At 35.9% G+C, this 17,547-nt stretch overlaps 1 protein-coding gene across 1 annotated transcript in view; it reads right to left on the bottom strand.

Annotated features, from left to right (window-relative positions):
- Positions 1–200: 200 nt before the first annotated feature.
- The window catches only part of ITGA1 (integrin subunit alpha 1), a 79,687-nt gene continuing 62,340 nt past the window's right edge, over positions 201–17,547 (bottom strand). Inside the window, exons 19-30 of the mRNA XM_048050380.2 lie at positions 16,960–17,045; positions 16,620–16,755; positions 15,653–15,733; positions 13,667–13,743; positions 12,688–12,777; positions 11,393–11,495; positions 10,295–10,408; positions 8,533–8,637; positions 7,358–7,462; positions 6,524–6,616; positions 4,973–5,089; positions 201–4,250 (exon numbers count right to left, since the gene is read on the bottom strand). Coding sequence (XP_047906337.1) covers positions 4,206–4,250; positions 4,973–5,089; positions 6,524–6,616; positions 7,358–7,462; positions 8,533–8,637; positions 10,295–10,408; positions 11,393–11,495; positions 12,688–12,777; positions 13,667–13,743; positions 15,653–15,733; positions 16,620–16,755; positions 16,960–17,045 — 1,152 coding nt within the window. The 3' untranslated portion in view covers positions 201–4,205. The remainder of the gene's footprint in view (positions 4,251–4,972; positions 5,090–6,523; positions 6,617–7,357; positions 7,463–8,532; positions 8,638–10,294; positions 10,409–11,392; positions 11,496–12,687; positions 12,778–13,666; positions 13,744–15,652; positions 15,734–16,619; positions 16,756–16,959; positions 17,046–17,547) is intronic.

Raw genomic sequence — 17,547 nt, 5'->3', positions numbered from 1 at the left:
CTACAAGCACAATCCGTACAATGCATGGCAACCTTCTGAGAGATTGACAGAATTCAAGATTTCCTTGATTTTATGCTGGGCAAGGATGCTTAGTTCTGCAATAGCTTTCTATTGACAAGTAGACAGATTTAGGTAGTTTTTAGGTACTGGGATGTCTTCACATGCATCTTATACCATTGAAAGTCAAACAAACTACAAAGTACATACATTAGATTTTTATTTTATTTTTAAATCAATAAAGCACATGGAATAATTTTACAGGAAAAACAAAATAGTGTGCAGAGTGCTGTGATTTCTTTCTTTAACACAAAATTCCATCCGATTCCCGTTAAGAGGCATAATTAACAGAGGTATACTCTCATTCTCTTGCTCTGCTTTTATTTATTTATTGTTTGAATTGGATCATCTATACAGTAGTTAATCCAGGAAAATAAAACAATTAGACAATGTGGAATTCATTAGATAAGCCTGATCCTCTGTCCAGCCTCTCTTTACCACGAGAAGATGAAAACACTTGGCTCCAGTTGTTGGTAGATTGCCCTGACACAAGCCCTAAAAGGTACATTGTGCCCAAAAGAACTCAGCACAGGCAGTGTACTACTGATCTCAGGCATGGGCTCAGGAAAAGTGGCTGGTATCTGTGGCAAGGGCTCACGATACAGACCAAGAATGACAGTGGCATAAGCAGCAGCTCAGGGAGATTGCTCTAACGTAGATGCTGTTTGCCAAGTCTTGTAAAATCATATAGGGGACTGACAACCTCTAGAACAGCCTCGGATTGAAGCAGGAGCAATGTTTTAAAGCTTTTAGTCCTTTCCAGAGAAGTGCTATGCTATAGAAACATAGATTCTCCATTCCCTTGCTCTAACGTTAGCTACTTCAGTGCTGAAATTAGGAACAGGCCAGGGCCAGATTCCTTCCATTGCTTAAGCTCAGGTTATACACCCAATTTATTATATTTTTTATGGGCTGTTATTTGAATAACAAAAATGTTTAGCTTGCTAGTAGTTAGAATCACATTACAAGCCTAATGTGTCTTTTTGTAGGAATAAATCAGATTACATGCTTTACTGATATTTTTGGTGCCTGCCAAATTTCAATGAGATGTTCCTGATGTTGGAAATAGTGATTTCAGTAGGCTTTTCTGCTGTATATAGTGAGAAGCAGTAAAAATACCGCTCTTGCAGTGCTGTGGAAAGATTCTACATATAAAAATAGTGATTTCACTAATGTAGCCTGTGTAAGAGTAATGTGCTACAGTGGTATCCCCTTTACATACTTATATTTTAAATAGATATTATAATTAAGCTTCTGATAATAGGTCAAATGTGAAAAGGGAGAATGCATCATGAGAAACAGAATAGCAGTGTGGTTATAAGAAGCTTCCTACTGTTTTTACCAGTGCAAAGCAGGCTAAAAAGAATGGGACATCAATCTCAAACATACTTTGCATTGATAAGATACATATTTTTGTGTACGCATTAGGGAAACAGACTGTTCTATTGACTTATATTTTAAAACAGGCTGGTGCTTTAAAATAAGACATATCATCAGAAAAAGTACAAAGCATTGGTTATCAGATTACCATAACTAAAAAGTGAAATAAACAAAAGGTATGCTGCATAAAAATGATGTGTGACTTGAATTAACTTAGAGTGATTAATTTTATGAAGCCAGGAAAAATGACCTAATGGTTAACAAACTGGGTGAATAATAATAAATACAAGTATTTCCTTTACTACCATAGACTGTATGTGTGCATAGGTGAGTCACAACTTTTTCATAATTGTTCCTCCACAAAACCATATTAGGATAATAGCATTGTTATGTCTTTACAGAGATACTATAAGGAAAAAACAAACAAACAAAAAAAATAAACACACAATTCTAAGACATTCAGATTTTGTGCTGACAAGTGCCATTTAATTCTTTCAAACAAATTGGCAAAATTATACTTAAAAAATAAAAAAATAAAACTTGCATCTCACACTGACTGAAAACACCTTTGCAAATATTAATTTATCATCTTTGTTCAGCAGCTGGATTTTAGCATTCCTCTGAGGACAGTTTAAATCACATGATATATGAAGCAAGGATCTTCCCACAACTCTTCTGCCTCATTTTTTGCTTCCACTCAAGTTTTTACTCTGTGCTCAGAACCAGGGCAGCACATCTTGTATCCCCTGGGGTCAGGCATGCTTGCAGACATGCAGATGAGCCCAGCAAGCAAGCCCACTGACTCCGTGGCTCTCCCAGGCTCCTCACAGTGCTCCTGCAGAGTGCTTTGCCTTCTCCTCTGAGTCTTGCTGCTTTCAGCAGAACATTTGTTATGAAACAATCACCTTTCCCACAGGCAGAAGGAGAAATTACAAACACTTTCAAATGTAATCCTACTTGCTGTATTAACATAAATCTCAGCCTTTCTCAATAACTACTCTCTAATTTAGGAACTAAATAGAAGGTACTTAAGAGTGACAGCATCTTTTACACAATGAAGCACCTTCTGGCACATTTCCAGAGTCATACTTGCCAGCATGTTCAACCCAAACTATGGTCTCTTCTTAAAGAAGAAAAAACTCTTCATTAAATGTATTAAAAGAAAAAAAAATCTTTATAAAATATATTATTGCTTTTTAAGCTGTTACTATAAAGTCAGTAGAGCGTATCTGATAAAATAAAACCTTTTGAAAACTGCAATGATTTTTTTTTTTCATTCCAGTGAAATTTGTACCAACAAGAGGAACAAATTATCCTGGTTTCCTTGGCAAGGCAAAGGCATTTCCGCAAATGAGGACATCTTACAGAAGTGCTCTTCAACATTTTCTGATATATTAGCAATCGATATTGAGTCATATCATGCCGAGACAACATTGCACTTTGCCTGCAAGCCTCCATTTTCTACTTAGTTTTGTGACTGCAAGTAAAGTAGGAAGCTCTTACAGACAACGTATAGCCATGAGCTGCAGAGAGAAATACTTGTAGGAGGAAAACAAGTGTGTGAAAGAAGAAAGGAGGAAGTTTCCTGTTAAGCTGAATAGTCTAAATAGGTTTAAAGAAATCTTTTGTTATCTACAGTTCAGTGTATTCTTATATAAACTTTTAATCCTTGACACAAAATAAACATCATTTGTTAAGTGCTTATTTAGTATAGAAATTCTTCATTCCTTTTTAAACTCGTAAGTAACAAAGATGAGGTGCGACTTGCACTACTAGAAGAAGCTTGCCAGTGCTAAGTTTATCTGTGCTCTTTTGTTAATTATTATTTTGTACACATTAAACTCATTGGATTAAATAGCTACACAACAAATGTACAGTGACAGTTTATGAAGCACCCTCCTGGCTACTCCAAGATATACAGCAAGAGTCAAACTTTCAGGGTACCTCTAAACATTTTCTGCATAAATATGGACATTTCAATCTGCAGACACAATTGTGCCTCTGCTTATTTGAGTACAGTGTGCAATTAGTTGGGCTTGAATGTTCTGTGCATACACTTCTAGGTCTGCCAAAAATCTGTTTGATGTTCAAACAGTTACATGATTTAATGGATCTATCTTTACTGGTCCTCTTGACAATAAAAATTTCTTTCTTGGAGTATCCTGGGTTCAGCTGGACATACTAAAATAGTTGAAAGAACAGTCCAAGGAATTTCAGTGATTTTCACCCAAGGTTCTGCAGGTGCTTCTATCTTCTGAATTTTCATTACCTCAGTTGCCATACAATATTTGGTGCATTCTCGAAGTTTGAATGTTCTGCTTTGTGAACTGACAGCCCATAAAAGGGAGGAAATTTTGAATATAACACTTTTTCCCTTTGAAAATCATAAGTTGATAAAAACAGTGGGACTGCTACATACAAACTGACTTGTTGCATAATGTGGGATGAAAAAGGATTCCACATGTATAGGCATATAAAAATATGATTAGGCATTTTTCGTATTAAAAAACTTAGAATCTTTGAACTCAGTTACTCTCCAAAAATGAGTTAACACGTGAAAGTATGTCCTTGAGTATCACAAAATGACATAAGGCTGTTTATTCTTTCTTTGCATCATTCACCTGTGCCGTTGATTTTCTTGCTTGACGTTCTGCTGTCTTTTAAATGCACCAGAGTTTAGAAAACATTGTAGCCACTGCATATATATCTAAGTTTTTAATTTTACAGTCACATTTTTGAGGCAGACCTGAAGAAATCTTTTTTTTTTTTCATTTTTCCATTTTCTTCTTTAGTGGTCTCTTGAAAAATCCAGCCTGCAGGAGAAAAAAACACGAATAAAGAACTACTCAAAGCATACAACTCAAAGCATATTGGTAGCATTCATACTCTAAGTTCTTACTACTACTTTCACACTTGCAGTGCAGTAAAAAGTCATTTAATATTTTATCAGTGAAGTACAACCCTTTAGGTTTTCCGTTCCAGGAAAATATACAGTGAGTGATTGCTGAATCATTGTTATTCTCACATAATGTCACAGACTAAAATGCTTAATAACAGTTGGTACTCAGTTGAATAAATAATAATTTACGCTTGTCAAATTTTTTCAAGGCATTATGCATGCTGAAATTTATAAACTGTAGCTTTCTAACTGAAATATAACTTGAATATTTAGCTTGGAGAAGAGTGCCCACTTGTGGCAATACTTACACCAGGGGCCTAGCATTCCGTGTACAAAGAAAACACCTGGCCACATCCAGCCAAAGCTAAAGCAAAAAACCTTATGGTACTAAAATCTCTTTTTAAATTTTCTTTCCATCACATAGTTATGTATATAGCACTACAGGCTTTAATCAGAAAGCATAGCATGCCACACTTCAGAAGAATGTGGTGTTATTAGTTATTTTGTCGTTTCTACAAGATTTCACTCTTCCTATTGGCTAATATTAGTGTCCATGAGGTTCTAGTGATTATAGAACATGACACAGAAGTTAAGTATATTTGTTTATTTTCATGAAGAGACGAATGTGCAGCTTACCTTCCACAAAGCAAATATAAGCAGTGCAAGAATCAAGAGTCCAGCGAAGATACTCAGGAGGATAACCCAGAGGGGGACTGAACCAGGTGGGAGTTCTTTGGAAATCTTAATCATAGTCTGCAAAGCATTCAGAATGTAAGCAATAAATAACTTGTCCTTCTAAAATAACAACAGAGCAGCATGACTTTTATTAGTAAGCACTGATTTTCCAGGGTCTCACTTCATGAGGAATGGCCCTGCTATTAGTCAGTAGTCATTTTTATAACGAACTCAGAACCAAAAATATGGATAGTTGAAATGAATGTTAAGGACTTTGTTCAGTATATTCTTCATCACTCAATGCATGCCTCCCTGCAAGATGGCAGTGATTAGCAAGCTTAGTATGAAAGGCTGTGGGGACACTAATTTAATTTTAAGAAGGCTTAGCTAGTGTAAACTGAACTGAAATATGGAACATTCAAATTTTAAATGGAAGTGATGATACAGTGAATTTGAATTATTTTAACTTAAGAGTTTATTAAAGAGACAACTTTATAGTTCAAAAACATTAAAGAGCTGAACACAAATATTCAACTTGAAATTATGTCTTTATCTACTCTTTATCGACAAGCCTCCCACATGTGTTTTTGCTCCAGGATTGTATTTCAACCTGTCACTTAAAAGACATGCCTGGATATAGTATCATTTAATAGTTGACTTGCGAGATCTGCATCCCAAAAATATTTTGCACAAGATCTAATTCTCATTGTATGTTACACTGTTATGAATTGAGGGATATTAACAATAATAACATAGTAACATTTAAAAATGTACACTGTAGTAAATAAACCCCTGCATGTACAAGTCATCACAGAAAAGCAGTGCATTAGCCACTATAAACCTCTTGGAATTTCTCTTGGAATAAAATGTATTCAAGGATAAATAGCAAATCAAAGAAATTGAAGACATTTATTTCTCTTTGTATCTGATATCTCTGCTATGGCATTATATACAAGTTCCTGTTAATAGCCCATGAATAAACAACTATAGATTTTAATAGGAACTCATTAGTGGAATGTTGTTTCAGATGTAGCATACAAGAAAACGACCAGGAAAATTTCTGGAAAATAAAAGATACTGTTTCAAATATATGTCTTGGTTAATGGAGTGGAAAGAAATAATAAATAAAGGAATAATAAAGAAAATACAATGTACAAAGTAGGATCACTTCACCAAAGACAGCTTTAAAAATACTGTAAATTCACTAAAAGAATAATTTTAGTTATGCTTTCAATTTACACACATGCAGGAAGTACTTATACTGCATCAGGCAGAAGTACTTTAGATAGTGCTTCTTCTTACCCAGGTACATTGGTGGGTAACAGGATTTCAGTATAATTAGCTGTCTAATTCTGACATTTTCTACTGTAATGTGAAATCACTTACTTGTATTTAGAGTAGGATAGTACACTACAACAGATAGCGATCGATTCACTAGAAATGAATGACTGAATAATTCAGTAGCAGAATAAATCCTATGAAGAGTAAATCCATTAATTATCATGTTATTACCTCTAGTTTTTGGTGGTCATTTCTCAAAATCAGTGACGAGTTTTCACTCCTAAGTAAGGCTTTCACAACAAGGGTTAAGCTGTGAATAGTTGCCTGGAATAAGAAAGAAATGTCAATGGTTTGTATTAGGTATTTTGAAGCAGAAAGCTTTGCAGAAATGAGAAGGCTAAGAGCAAAACATAATGCTAAAGTTTTGGGGGTGATGCTGAAAAGGTGTATTTATGAAAGTCAGCAAAGCAGCTTGTGCATGACACCTTCAGCATGCACGTCACTGTTTGAAAGACAGCAATACAGATTTAAAAGTATAGAGATCAGAGATTTCAAAGAAATACTGCTTAATCCTGGAATAGTACTTTGGCCACAGGGACAGATTCAGGCTTTCTAAAATTCTCCTGTATCTCCTATCTTGTCCTGTTATTTTTCATAGAAAGACAAGCCACAAACCAGGAACTCAACTCAGTATCAAAAACTGATCAAAATTTGTTTTCTAGAACTGTGAAGTCTTTCCAGTTTAAAACTTAAAAAATGTTTCTATATATCCCTTTTTACATCTGCTGAATTATAATTTGTGGATGGTTAACCAACTAATAAAAAAGACCATCGATACAGAATAAGTAAGGGTTGTCTTTCTAATGTGTTTTAAATTTCATCTTAAGTATTATAAAGACAATAAAAGAGATCGAAATTAATTTTGCAGAAATATAAAAAGAGCGAGATTAACAATTCAAAATACCAGAGGACCATGCAGAGTTAAAAAATATTAAAGATATAAGTTCAAGAAACATTAAAGAGAGTGGCTTAAGATTTTCAAACTTCCAAATGAGATTTACTTACTTTAATGATAGTAGGCTTCCACACTCTTAATGAAACATTCACTTGTGATATGTCAGATGGGAGCAGGGCACAGTTAATAGATGCACAGCTGTATGTATCACAGTCCTGTTTAAAAGTCAACAGCGTGAATTAATAGTAACAGATTTTTCACATTATTAAAGTAAAAACAGTTAAGCTTATTATGTACGCAAATCATAGTCTTGCTGTGATATCAATCCAAGATTGGTATAAATTACTAGGGCTTTTTATGCAAAAACTACACTGCAGTAGGCAATTAATTGAGATATTCATGCTGTGGTAGAACAGTCCCAGTTTTTGCAGTCCCTTAGCCTTCAGGAATCTCAGTTTCTGTAGCTACGCAGCAAAAGGCATCATTAGAGTTCCCTAAACGAGGCACAGCCTGTAACTGCAGGAAGTTTTCTGCCAACACACCTATGTCTTCTCTACAGTGTTTCTTAAACATTTCTTTTTGTGGAAAGATGATTCTTTCAAACAGGGCAGGAGGGCTTGGAGAACAGCAGACATGTTCAATGGCTTGGAAACATGTGCTAGCCTGAACAGTTATCATCCATGTGAAGGATATATGATAAACATGGCAGAACACTTGTTTCTTGGCAGTTTCACTCATGCCAGAAATTCAACTTGTACCTCTCTGCTGAGTAGGTAGTGTGATGGCTTTCCCCTCAACATGACAATGTAACAACATCAGCAAAATTATACTTTGCAACTCTTCGGTCTAAATGTGAGAGGCTAGTCCTTTCCAAATTGGATCAGCAACTACATTTCTTCCAGTTGCATAGAAAATTTGTCAGATTGGATGGGTAGTATTTGAAAGTATTTTTAACTGGATGTCTGAAAAGTTGCAAGCTTTTAAAATATAATTTGCTAATTACAATGGAAATACAGAAGGTGAGATTTACTCAGCTGTCAGAAGTACTGTTGAATTAAACAAACAAGCAAACACACGAGTTCAGTTCTACATACAGTTTTGTAGCTGGAAATAATAAAACACATAGCTAGTCCTACATAAAGATACCTTTTATGGCTATTAAACACACTGATTTTCCATAGGATGCAGCGTGAGAGAAGATTTTGTATGTTAATTGTAGAAATACTCAGCTCAAAGACCTAGATTAATATCTAGGATGAATTATATATACTATTGGTAGGCTTACCATAATTGTATCCTTTGTAGGTTCTTTTATTTTTGGCAACACAAACGGTTTTCCAGAGCTGATTTTTAAGGGATCTACAGGGTAACTAGTTCGGCAGATGGCATTCTGTTAGCAGAAAAAAAAAAAAAATATATATTATTGCTTGAATATTCAACTTATTACTAATAAAAGGTCTTGGAAACAAGACAACATTAAAAATATTTATTTTTTAATTATTTTTTTAAAAAATAATATTTAGTAACATCAACTAACTGTACCAAGCAGCGAAATGCAATAAAACTTTATATAGCAAGAGTGCAGAAGAGCAAGTTCAGATGGTGTAGGTACTGAAGTATCATTAAGCAAGCAACAAATGAGCTTTTTATGAGATAATTTAACCTAAGCTCTATCCAGCTACTTAAACATCTGTAGAAGCAAACAAGAACTTCCTGTATGTTGACCGCCTCATGAACCAGCAAGAGTTGGCTATTAAGGGAGCTAAATAGCTTTTGCATGGGGACCCACAGCTCTTCTGCCTTAGCAAGCAGACAGGTAGGTTAAGTGCAGCTTTCAGGTGCTCCTGCTATGCCGCCCAGGGAGGAGGGGAAGGTGCTGCTGTACTACTGGCCTTTCATGACTCCTTCAAAGGCAACTGAGAAATTCTTTGCGGGGAAGAGAGATGAGCTTTCTCCTGGAGTCCACCCCTTCCCCCTCTTTTTTTTTTTTTTCAGTCCAGGATATTTACTTTCGGATTACAACAATGAAGAAGGATTGCAATCCTCTGCAGTGCACTTTGGCACACCACTATCACTAGGGTGTAGTTAACAGTAGATGAATTATTCCCACAGAAAATTCAGATCTGTGAATGCATGTGTAAGCTTAGGTCAAATGTGGTCACTGGTTAGCAATTAAAATAATGGGGGAAGAAATTAAAAAAGTCAGAACTTCTTTGCATTCTAAGCATGAAATATTTTGATTTTGTTTTGTTTTAAAGTGAACCTTGAACTTTCATTTAGACCTTTCATTCATCTTGTTTTTCAGTGGTGCAATACCTTACACCTAAGTGAAATATTTGGGAAGAGGTGTGGTTCTGAGGGAAAGATGAAAAGGAAAAAAAAGAAGTGGGTTCAGGTCACCACTTAGTGCTCTGCTGTCGCATTATTGATATAGCTCTAGTTTTACTGTTTTGCTGGAATTGTGGTATCCTCCAGCTGCTCTGGAAAAACTAATTACCCTCAAATAAGGACTACAGTGAAGAGCATTTGAAAGGTGTGACCTACTATCCCTTCAAGATGTCACAGTGCCCCAGACAAGGAAGAATCCAGAGGATTGCTAGCGCCAGGGAGCAGATATACAGGAAAGCTAATTTCAGTGACAGAAAGAAGAGGATTGTACAGAAGACTGAGCTCTAGATTCAAATAGCAGGGCTACAGCATTATCAGTAAGCACTGCTAATAATGGAGATAATCAGCGGCTCAGAAAGAGTCCTGTCCCTCGTATCTCAATCTGGACTCCTAATAACATGGCAATATATCATATTAAAACTATTATATTCCAATTATTGTTCAAAGTTGTTTTACACTTGCTTATTTGCTTTTAAGAAAATTTGCATTTCTGTCTTCCTGTGAACACCTTCACAAACATTAAAAACACCACCATCTTGCCTTTTAGACTACAAGCAACATCTACTTTGAAGTAATACAAAACCCAAAATGTTTGCAGTTCTTTACACCAAAAAGTTTAAAAGTTAAGATAATAATAAAAATAGAAATTACTAGCTTACTTGGGAATGTGACAATGCAGTAAGGTAGAGAAGAGTGTTCTTAGAAGATGTTACATCGGGAAATAGGATTTGCAGCGTAAGGTTTGGCATTGGAAAGTGTTCACCTTTTTCAATCTATAAGAAACAAGAAAAATGTTTTGATTAGTACTTTCCTTACTTTATTGGTTTTTAATTATGCTTTTTTCCTTCTCTATATTTTTCTTCTCTTTTTTTTTTGTTAAACATTTTTACAGTCTGTCACACAAAAAATGGTATGATGAACTCTTACTTTTACCCCTCCTGACCACTCATTTGTGGTAAACTGCTTGCAGAGATAAGTTATGCTTATGAGATCACAAATGGTATGCTCTGCAGTCCACCAGCTCTCTTTCATATTCAGAGAACACATTTTTTGAAAAGAGATTGAACAGTATCTAGAAAAACATACACAAAAAGCCTCAGGATTACTGGATTTAAAATTTTAGACTAAAAGAAGTAGTCAAGTAAAACACTGTAGGTGGGATAGAAAATATAACAACTTTTGCCTTTGTTGCTTATTGAGAGCAAGAACAATGGGCCTTTCCCATGGCCCATTTTTTACAGACAGAAAGTTGGTTCAGAGACTTTTATCCTCTGTATACGGGACTCTTGTTCAGCTTTGGATTTGACACTGGGAAACAAGGATGCTCCCAGTTTAACTGAATTCAGTCCTACTGCAACTTGAGACTGGGCTTCTACTCCATAACATATCTTTCCCAAGTGATTTTGGATTGCAGTATTCATTCCATTGTGAAGACAATGTTCTTGGAGCATGGCATATGCCTTTTTTCAGAGCTGACCGGATTTTGGAAATATCTGTTCTAAACTGTAATGGACGTAGGCCAAGTTCTCATTTATTAGCATATGCAGCAGCTATAAAACCCACTGGAATTACTCCACAGGAAATGGACCACTCTGAGAACCTCTGACTCACTTTATTCTAAAGCAAGCAAGAAAAAAACTGTTAAACAATGTCGAAGGTTTAACATATTGCATAAAATGAAACTACTTAAGTAACAGGCTATCACATTGATTAATTCAAACTAAATGAAAATATATATAGTTTTAATTGTGTCTTACCCTATAATGCAGAGTAACTTCATCCCCAATCTGCTCTGTTGTGTTAATAGCAGTAGGGATGGTATCATTTGCAGCAATTATAACATGGTGTTCTTTGAAAACACTGCAGATTTAAAAACAGAAACAGTAAGAACAAAACTTCATAAAAACTGTAGTGAGTGAATTATTTTTGTTAAGCGCACTGCTGCTTCTACTAATTTTCTGAGAAGTGTTCACTTTTTATCGTGTACATTTCAAACGCTGTGTTCAGTTAAAACAAGGAAATGAGTAAATATTGCCCGTGCAGTTCCTTATTCTAAGAATTGAACGTTTGAAATGCATCCAAAATGAATTTACACATGCACACCATGCCCTGTAATTCTACTGGTAGTATTTATGATGTTTTTCAGGGATGGAATTTAACTGAATTTAACTGGAATTTAACAGGGATGGAATTTAGCTGGGGTTGTTTAGTCTGGAGAAGAGGAGGCTCAGGGGAAACCTTATTGCTCTCTACAATGGCCTGAAAGGAAGTTGCAAGGAGCTGGAGGTTGGCCTCTTCTTGCAGATAACTAGCAACAGGACTAGAGGACATGGCCTCAAGTTGCACCAGGGGAGGTTTAGGTTGGAAATTAGAAGACATTTCTTCTCAGAAAGACTAGTCAGGCATTGGAATGGGTTGCTGAGCGAGGTGATGGAGTCACCGTCCCTGTGGGTGTTCAAGGAAAGTTTGGATGTGGTTTAGTGGGTGATATTGGTGGTAGGGGGTTGGTCGGACCAGATGATCTTGAAGGTCTTTTCCAACCTTAATGATTCTATGATTCTACGAATTCCAGCTATTTCTGAAAGTACTGTATAAGACCTGCATTAAAGCTTATATCTGAACTAATAGAAACAACTCTATGTGAATCTAAAATTAAGGCTAATTTTTGAAACTGGAGATCAGACACTACACCATGCAACATTACATTAATACAAAGTTGTGGCTGCCAGGAAGCTGAAAGTGTTTTCTTTCTTATGTACCTGAAATGCCTTTGAATGAATAGGGCAAAGTACAAGAATCAACAAAAGCTGCTGTTGTACTTGCAAGTTGTAGACTGAATTTAAATAGATAAAAAGGAGCTGCAGCAAAACGGAGTTGTTATCCCTATCTTTTCCTATACCTGCTCTTTCAATGAAGCTTGTTCTTCCTATTCATGAGAAGCTGTTGCTTGTAGATACTGCGTGCAGCTTAAGAACAAAGCAATACTCTATTGTCTTTGAACATCTGGCCATTTACTATGTTAGCAAACAGAAGTACAAAGAAGCATATATACCTTACAAATATTAATCCTACTTCATATTTTACTGGAATTGTAACTTGTCCTCTGTTGTCACCCAAGGTCTCAGGTGGTTCTTCGCTGTCACTAAAATAAAACAACATATACAACTTATATGTGACCTTGATACTCATCTGCACATGTGACAGGACTACCAGGTGCCAAGAGATATGAAGAAATTGAAATACCTACAGTTCTGGGTGTGAAAACCTACATTCCAATTAATTACAAAAAACCCTATGTATTTCCAATTAATTACTATTACCCCAGCAAGGAGGCTGTGGGTGCACAAGAAGTTGGGAGGGACAGAACCAGGACAGCTGACCCAGATTGGCCAAAGTGTTGTCTCACACCGTGTGGTGTCATACTCAACAATAAAAGGTGGGGGAAAAGATGGAGGAAGGGAGGACATTGGGAGTGATGGCATTTGTCTTCCCAAGAAATCATTACGCATTTTGAGAACTGCTTTCCAAGAAGTGGCTGAACATCTGCCTGCCAACAGGAAGCAGTGGATTCCTTGCTTTGCTTTGTTTGCGTGCGTGGCTTTTGCTTTACCTCGTAAATTGACCTTATCTCAACCCATGAGTTTTCACACTTTTATCTTTCTGATTCTCACCCCCATCCCACCTGGGAAGAGTGAGAGAGTGGCTGCGTGGTGCTGAGCTGTCTGCCAGGGCTAAACCACAACAGCCTTGAGGGTCAGAACTTTCTGTTTAGCATACAATAAGGCTGCAAAAGAAGAAAACTACTGTGAATTCTGACTCATTTGTGACTTACAGGATCTAGAAACAAGCAGCAATTTGTTTAGTACACTAAGTCCTCTGCTAGACAAAGTACATCTGCAAAACTGCCAGCTCTACAGACTGTTTAGCCACTTCTAAGTTTAGACATGTCATCCTTGATTTACCATGAAACAGAAAGCTCTAGAGTTTCCTAAATAAAATCACAAGATAAACAAGCAACAATTGGAACTAACCTTGTTGCATATACATCAACAGTGGCATTTTCCAGAAGATATGATGCGTTGAATTGGAATGATATTTTGAAGGAAATCTGTTTGGAGAAATACATTGCACATTTTAAAAAGTTTTTTTTTTTTTTTTTAACAAAAAAAAGAATTAAAAACATAATAATAAGGTTTGGACTGATGAAAAATGAGCAAAACTTTGCTACTTTTATCTACGGAATCCTTATTAATATTTTAACCCTTTTCTATGAAGGAATCAACTTTTTTGAATTTGTCCCAACAAAGAAAGAAATAAGTTATCACTTATTAAACATGAGCATCAAATTTTTGGAGCTGAGAAGCCTCCGTAAGTCTTAACACATAGTATATTAGGAATACATAGCTACATAATTCTTAATACAAAACTATTGCTCTTGCAAGCAATTTATCAATTGGATATATTTGAGGAAGAAACACTTTTTTTTTCTCCACTGAGGAAGAAACAAAGCATAAAAGCCTGGTAATTGCAACGGAGATGGGTGGCCTAAAGAAGGCTTCTGGAAACTCACCTAATATATAATGAAACAACTAGAATTCTGAACAGAATTTACAGTGTAAATAAATGGCTACTAGGTCTCTCAAGAAATCCACACTCATTCTATCTAGGGTGAACCTAACACAGTTTGGTGCCATGTAAGATTTGTAAACAAATCCCAAACAAGTCGCACTGAATAGGGTAAATTTTTTATACGAACCAAAGTTTTACTGTTTGTCACAGTAAGGACTTTTGAGCTCAGAGTTTTATCTTTTCTTTAATGGTTACAAATCTTTATTACGAAGTGATACAGAGAAAATTGTCTTAGATATTTCTTCATATTAAAAATAAACTCAGGAAGAGACTTTAAAAAGGAATGTATTAGGGATGCATATCAGTGAATTGGAGATTAATTTTCAAATGCAAAGGAGGGAATTAAATTTATAGATTTAGGGGTCTATAGCTACATACATACTGACAAAGAAAGAAGAAAAAATGAAAAAACTAGAAAATCTGGGGATGGAGTGTTGTGGGCACTGGCTTTGGGTAGTATGCTCATTTGGCTTCACGAAAATAACCACTCATTGACTTCCTGAAAGTCCCATGTACCTGTTCCAGCTTGTGTTTTGGAGGCAATGTAAGAGGACATCACTCCTGACCCTCCCTCTGTTATGCATCTGCAGAACAGACCTGATAATGATAAGGGAACAGACAAGAAACTAACAGGAAAGACAGTTTGTCTTGCTTGCTTGCAATATGGTATTTCCCAGATCAATATTAGACTAATTCAGTGAGGCTTAGATGTATATTTTCAAAGGCTAAGTTCAGCTAAAACTCCTCTCTCCTAGCTTGAGATACAGACTCATCACTAGAGAGATTCAAGCTGGTACTTGATTTTAAGTGGACCGCTTGCTGGAAAAGCCTCTCAGTCTCCACTGAGCATGGGTGAAACCTTGATGCTTGGCTTTGGCAGATCCAGGTTAGCATCTCCACATGCCAGCTTACCCTCTTTTCAAACAGCTGGTTACATTTTTTATATGAAATTACTAAAGTCATAGGCTCAAACCTTTGGAAAGTCACAGTGTCTGATGTCTTAGTATATTTTTTATAACACACGCAAAACAATATCCTATGCATTTGGAGACAGATCTTTATAGCTAGGTGTGCTCTTGCCTTCTGTTAGTGTCATTGACGGCAGTATGCACTTTCTACCTCCTTACATACCACAGCTGCCTGTATAGGTACCAAAGACCTGATATTTTCATGTCTGGCTCAGTGTACTTGCTATGTGTCTCTGCCTTCTGATTTTGCCACAGAGGAGAGTGCCATCAGAGAAATTCATGTCAAATACAGCTTAGGAAATGTGCATAGACAAGTTTTTGAGTGAACGCAAGACAAAAGAAATTCAGAAATGATAGTGACTGGCCTGGCCTTAGGATAACACGAAGCAAGGAAATTGTGCATGTGGGAGAAATTTTTACCTCTTCTGCAGTTTTTAGAAATGGATATCCCACTTTACAGGTGATGTTGTGATTAGATTCACAACTATCTTTCTGTATATCCTAAAAAAAGAAGAAAGTGAAATTATCACCATGTGCTAACTCCTAAATTTTGACTAAGCATCAAGGGGCTATAAAACATATACAGCATTGTAGTTTTTCATTATTAAAACATCATCAGAGTCAAAGCCTTAACTGAGCTGGGACAGAACCAGGACAACTTCTGCAAAACAATTTCCACAAAGGAACATTTGCATCAGTTAGTTTCCATTACTGAACTTTAGTACTTACTATATACAAGCTGGACATTATCCAAATTAGTCATGGGGTCTAATAGATCAACATGGATATAAGTACACAGGTTTTATACATAGTTTTGTAAATGTATTCCTAACTTAGCAATAAAAACGTCATTCAGCTGTCAGCTGACTTCTCTCAGTGTGCAGCATCTGGACTGCTGACTGAAAACAAACTTCTCAAATGATTTCCACCTGAGCTATGGTGAATTCAGAGCTTCTACTGAGGAATGCAGAAGCAGATAGCTTGAAGATGCTATATGAAGCTGTGATAAGGCAGGCACTGATTATGCCTCCCTACCAAGACAGTGCAAAAGGAGAATTCTGGAGGCACAGGAGCCATTCTGATGAATAATGAGGCATTTCTGCATCTAGAGAGAGATGTAGAGATGTTTCATGATTCTGACGTTCATCTGAGATGCAGCCACTTACTGTCTAAGTGGCATTGTGAAATGTGTCAGTCATTAACAGAGGTTTATGCCATAGTCAGGTCAAAATAAGTGCATTCTTTTAGAGGTATAAGCAAGGACAGCACTCTCAATGAATCTTTTACAATCAACTGAGATGATGTCAGAACAGTGAAATTGTCTTGATACAAAGACTTCCTCAGATCTCCCTAGCAATAAGTTACGAGAAATGTGAAAAATTCCTACCTCAATGCCAGCAAAAATAATATTTGGAGAATACTGGACCAAAGCTCTGGTATTATAGGCACTGTCTTTTTTATTCTTGATAGAGAGCTGGATGGTGAACTTATCATTGCGTGACTTTACAATGAATGGAGAAGAGCTGTGAAATAAAGTATGATTATTAGACATGTTAAATTTTGGATATGTTCTTAAAAATAGAAAGGAACATCTTTCAGTGTCCAGACTCTATTGTTTCTGATTTGAAAATTATACCACAGCTCTATTTTACCAGACTAAAGATATTATAATTGACATACAAATTTTGTACAAATATCAAGCAATACAATAAACCCAGTGTAGTTACCTGTCTCCAGCTATGCTTGCTTTTACATTCAGAACAAGATCTGAAATGCATTTATTTTTGGCTCCACAATCTTTTGTGAAAGGAATCTGCAACAATAGTATTTTTATTCTCAATTTTATTACATTGATTATTAAAATTAAATACATGCATTTTATTTTCTTATCTAAAAATATTATCTAAAAATATAAAAATATTATGTTTTCTGTCTGACAGTCAAAGAAGTATTCCCTAATGTTAATCAGTTCAACATGCCAATATCCTGTAAAATGTGCAGGTAAAACATAACTTTCCTACTCATTCTGTCATAAGCGATTCATCTAGGTTAGAAAAAGAAACAATAGTAAAAGCATGAATGATGCCAAGCACCACCAAAATATGTGACTAATATTTCCCTGCTCAATCTATGTTTAAAAAAAGAAAAAAAAAAGACAATAAAATCACTTGTACTCTTCTATCTTCAGTTAACTCTGGACAGCTATAAAACCACAGGTTGGTTCCAATGCTCATTCACCCCTGAAGACTTATTTAGAGTAAACATCTTCTGGACAGGCTTAACAACTCTCCCTCTTTAGTCATTTGGGGCCAATA

The sequence above is a fragment of the Anser cygnoides genome, chromosome Z, assembly GCF_040182565.1.
Source record: "Anser cygnoides isolate HZ-2024a breed goose chromosome Z, Taihu_goose_T2T_genome, whole genome shotgun sequence".
Classification (NCBI taxonomy): domain Eukaryota; kingdom Metazoa; phylum Chordata; class Aves; order Anseriformes; family Anatidae; genus Anser; species Anser cygnoides.
The sequence above is the reverse complement of the archived record's forward strand: the minus strand, read 5'-3'. Positions and strand labels throughout refer to the sequence as shown.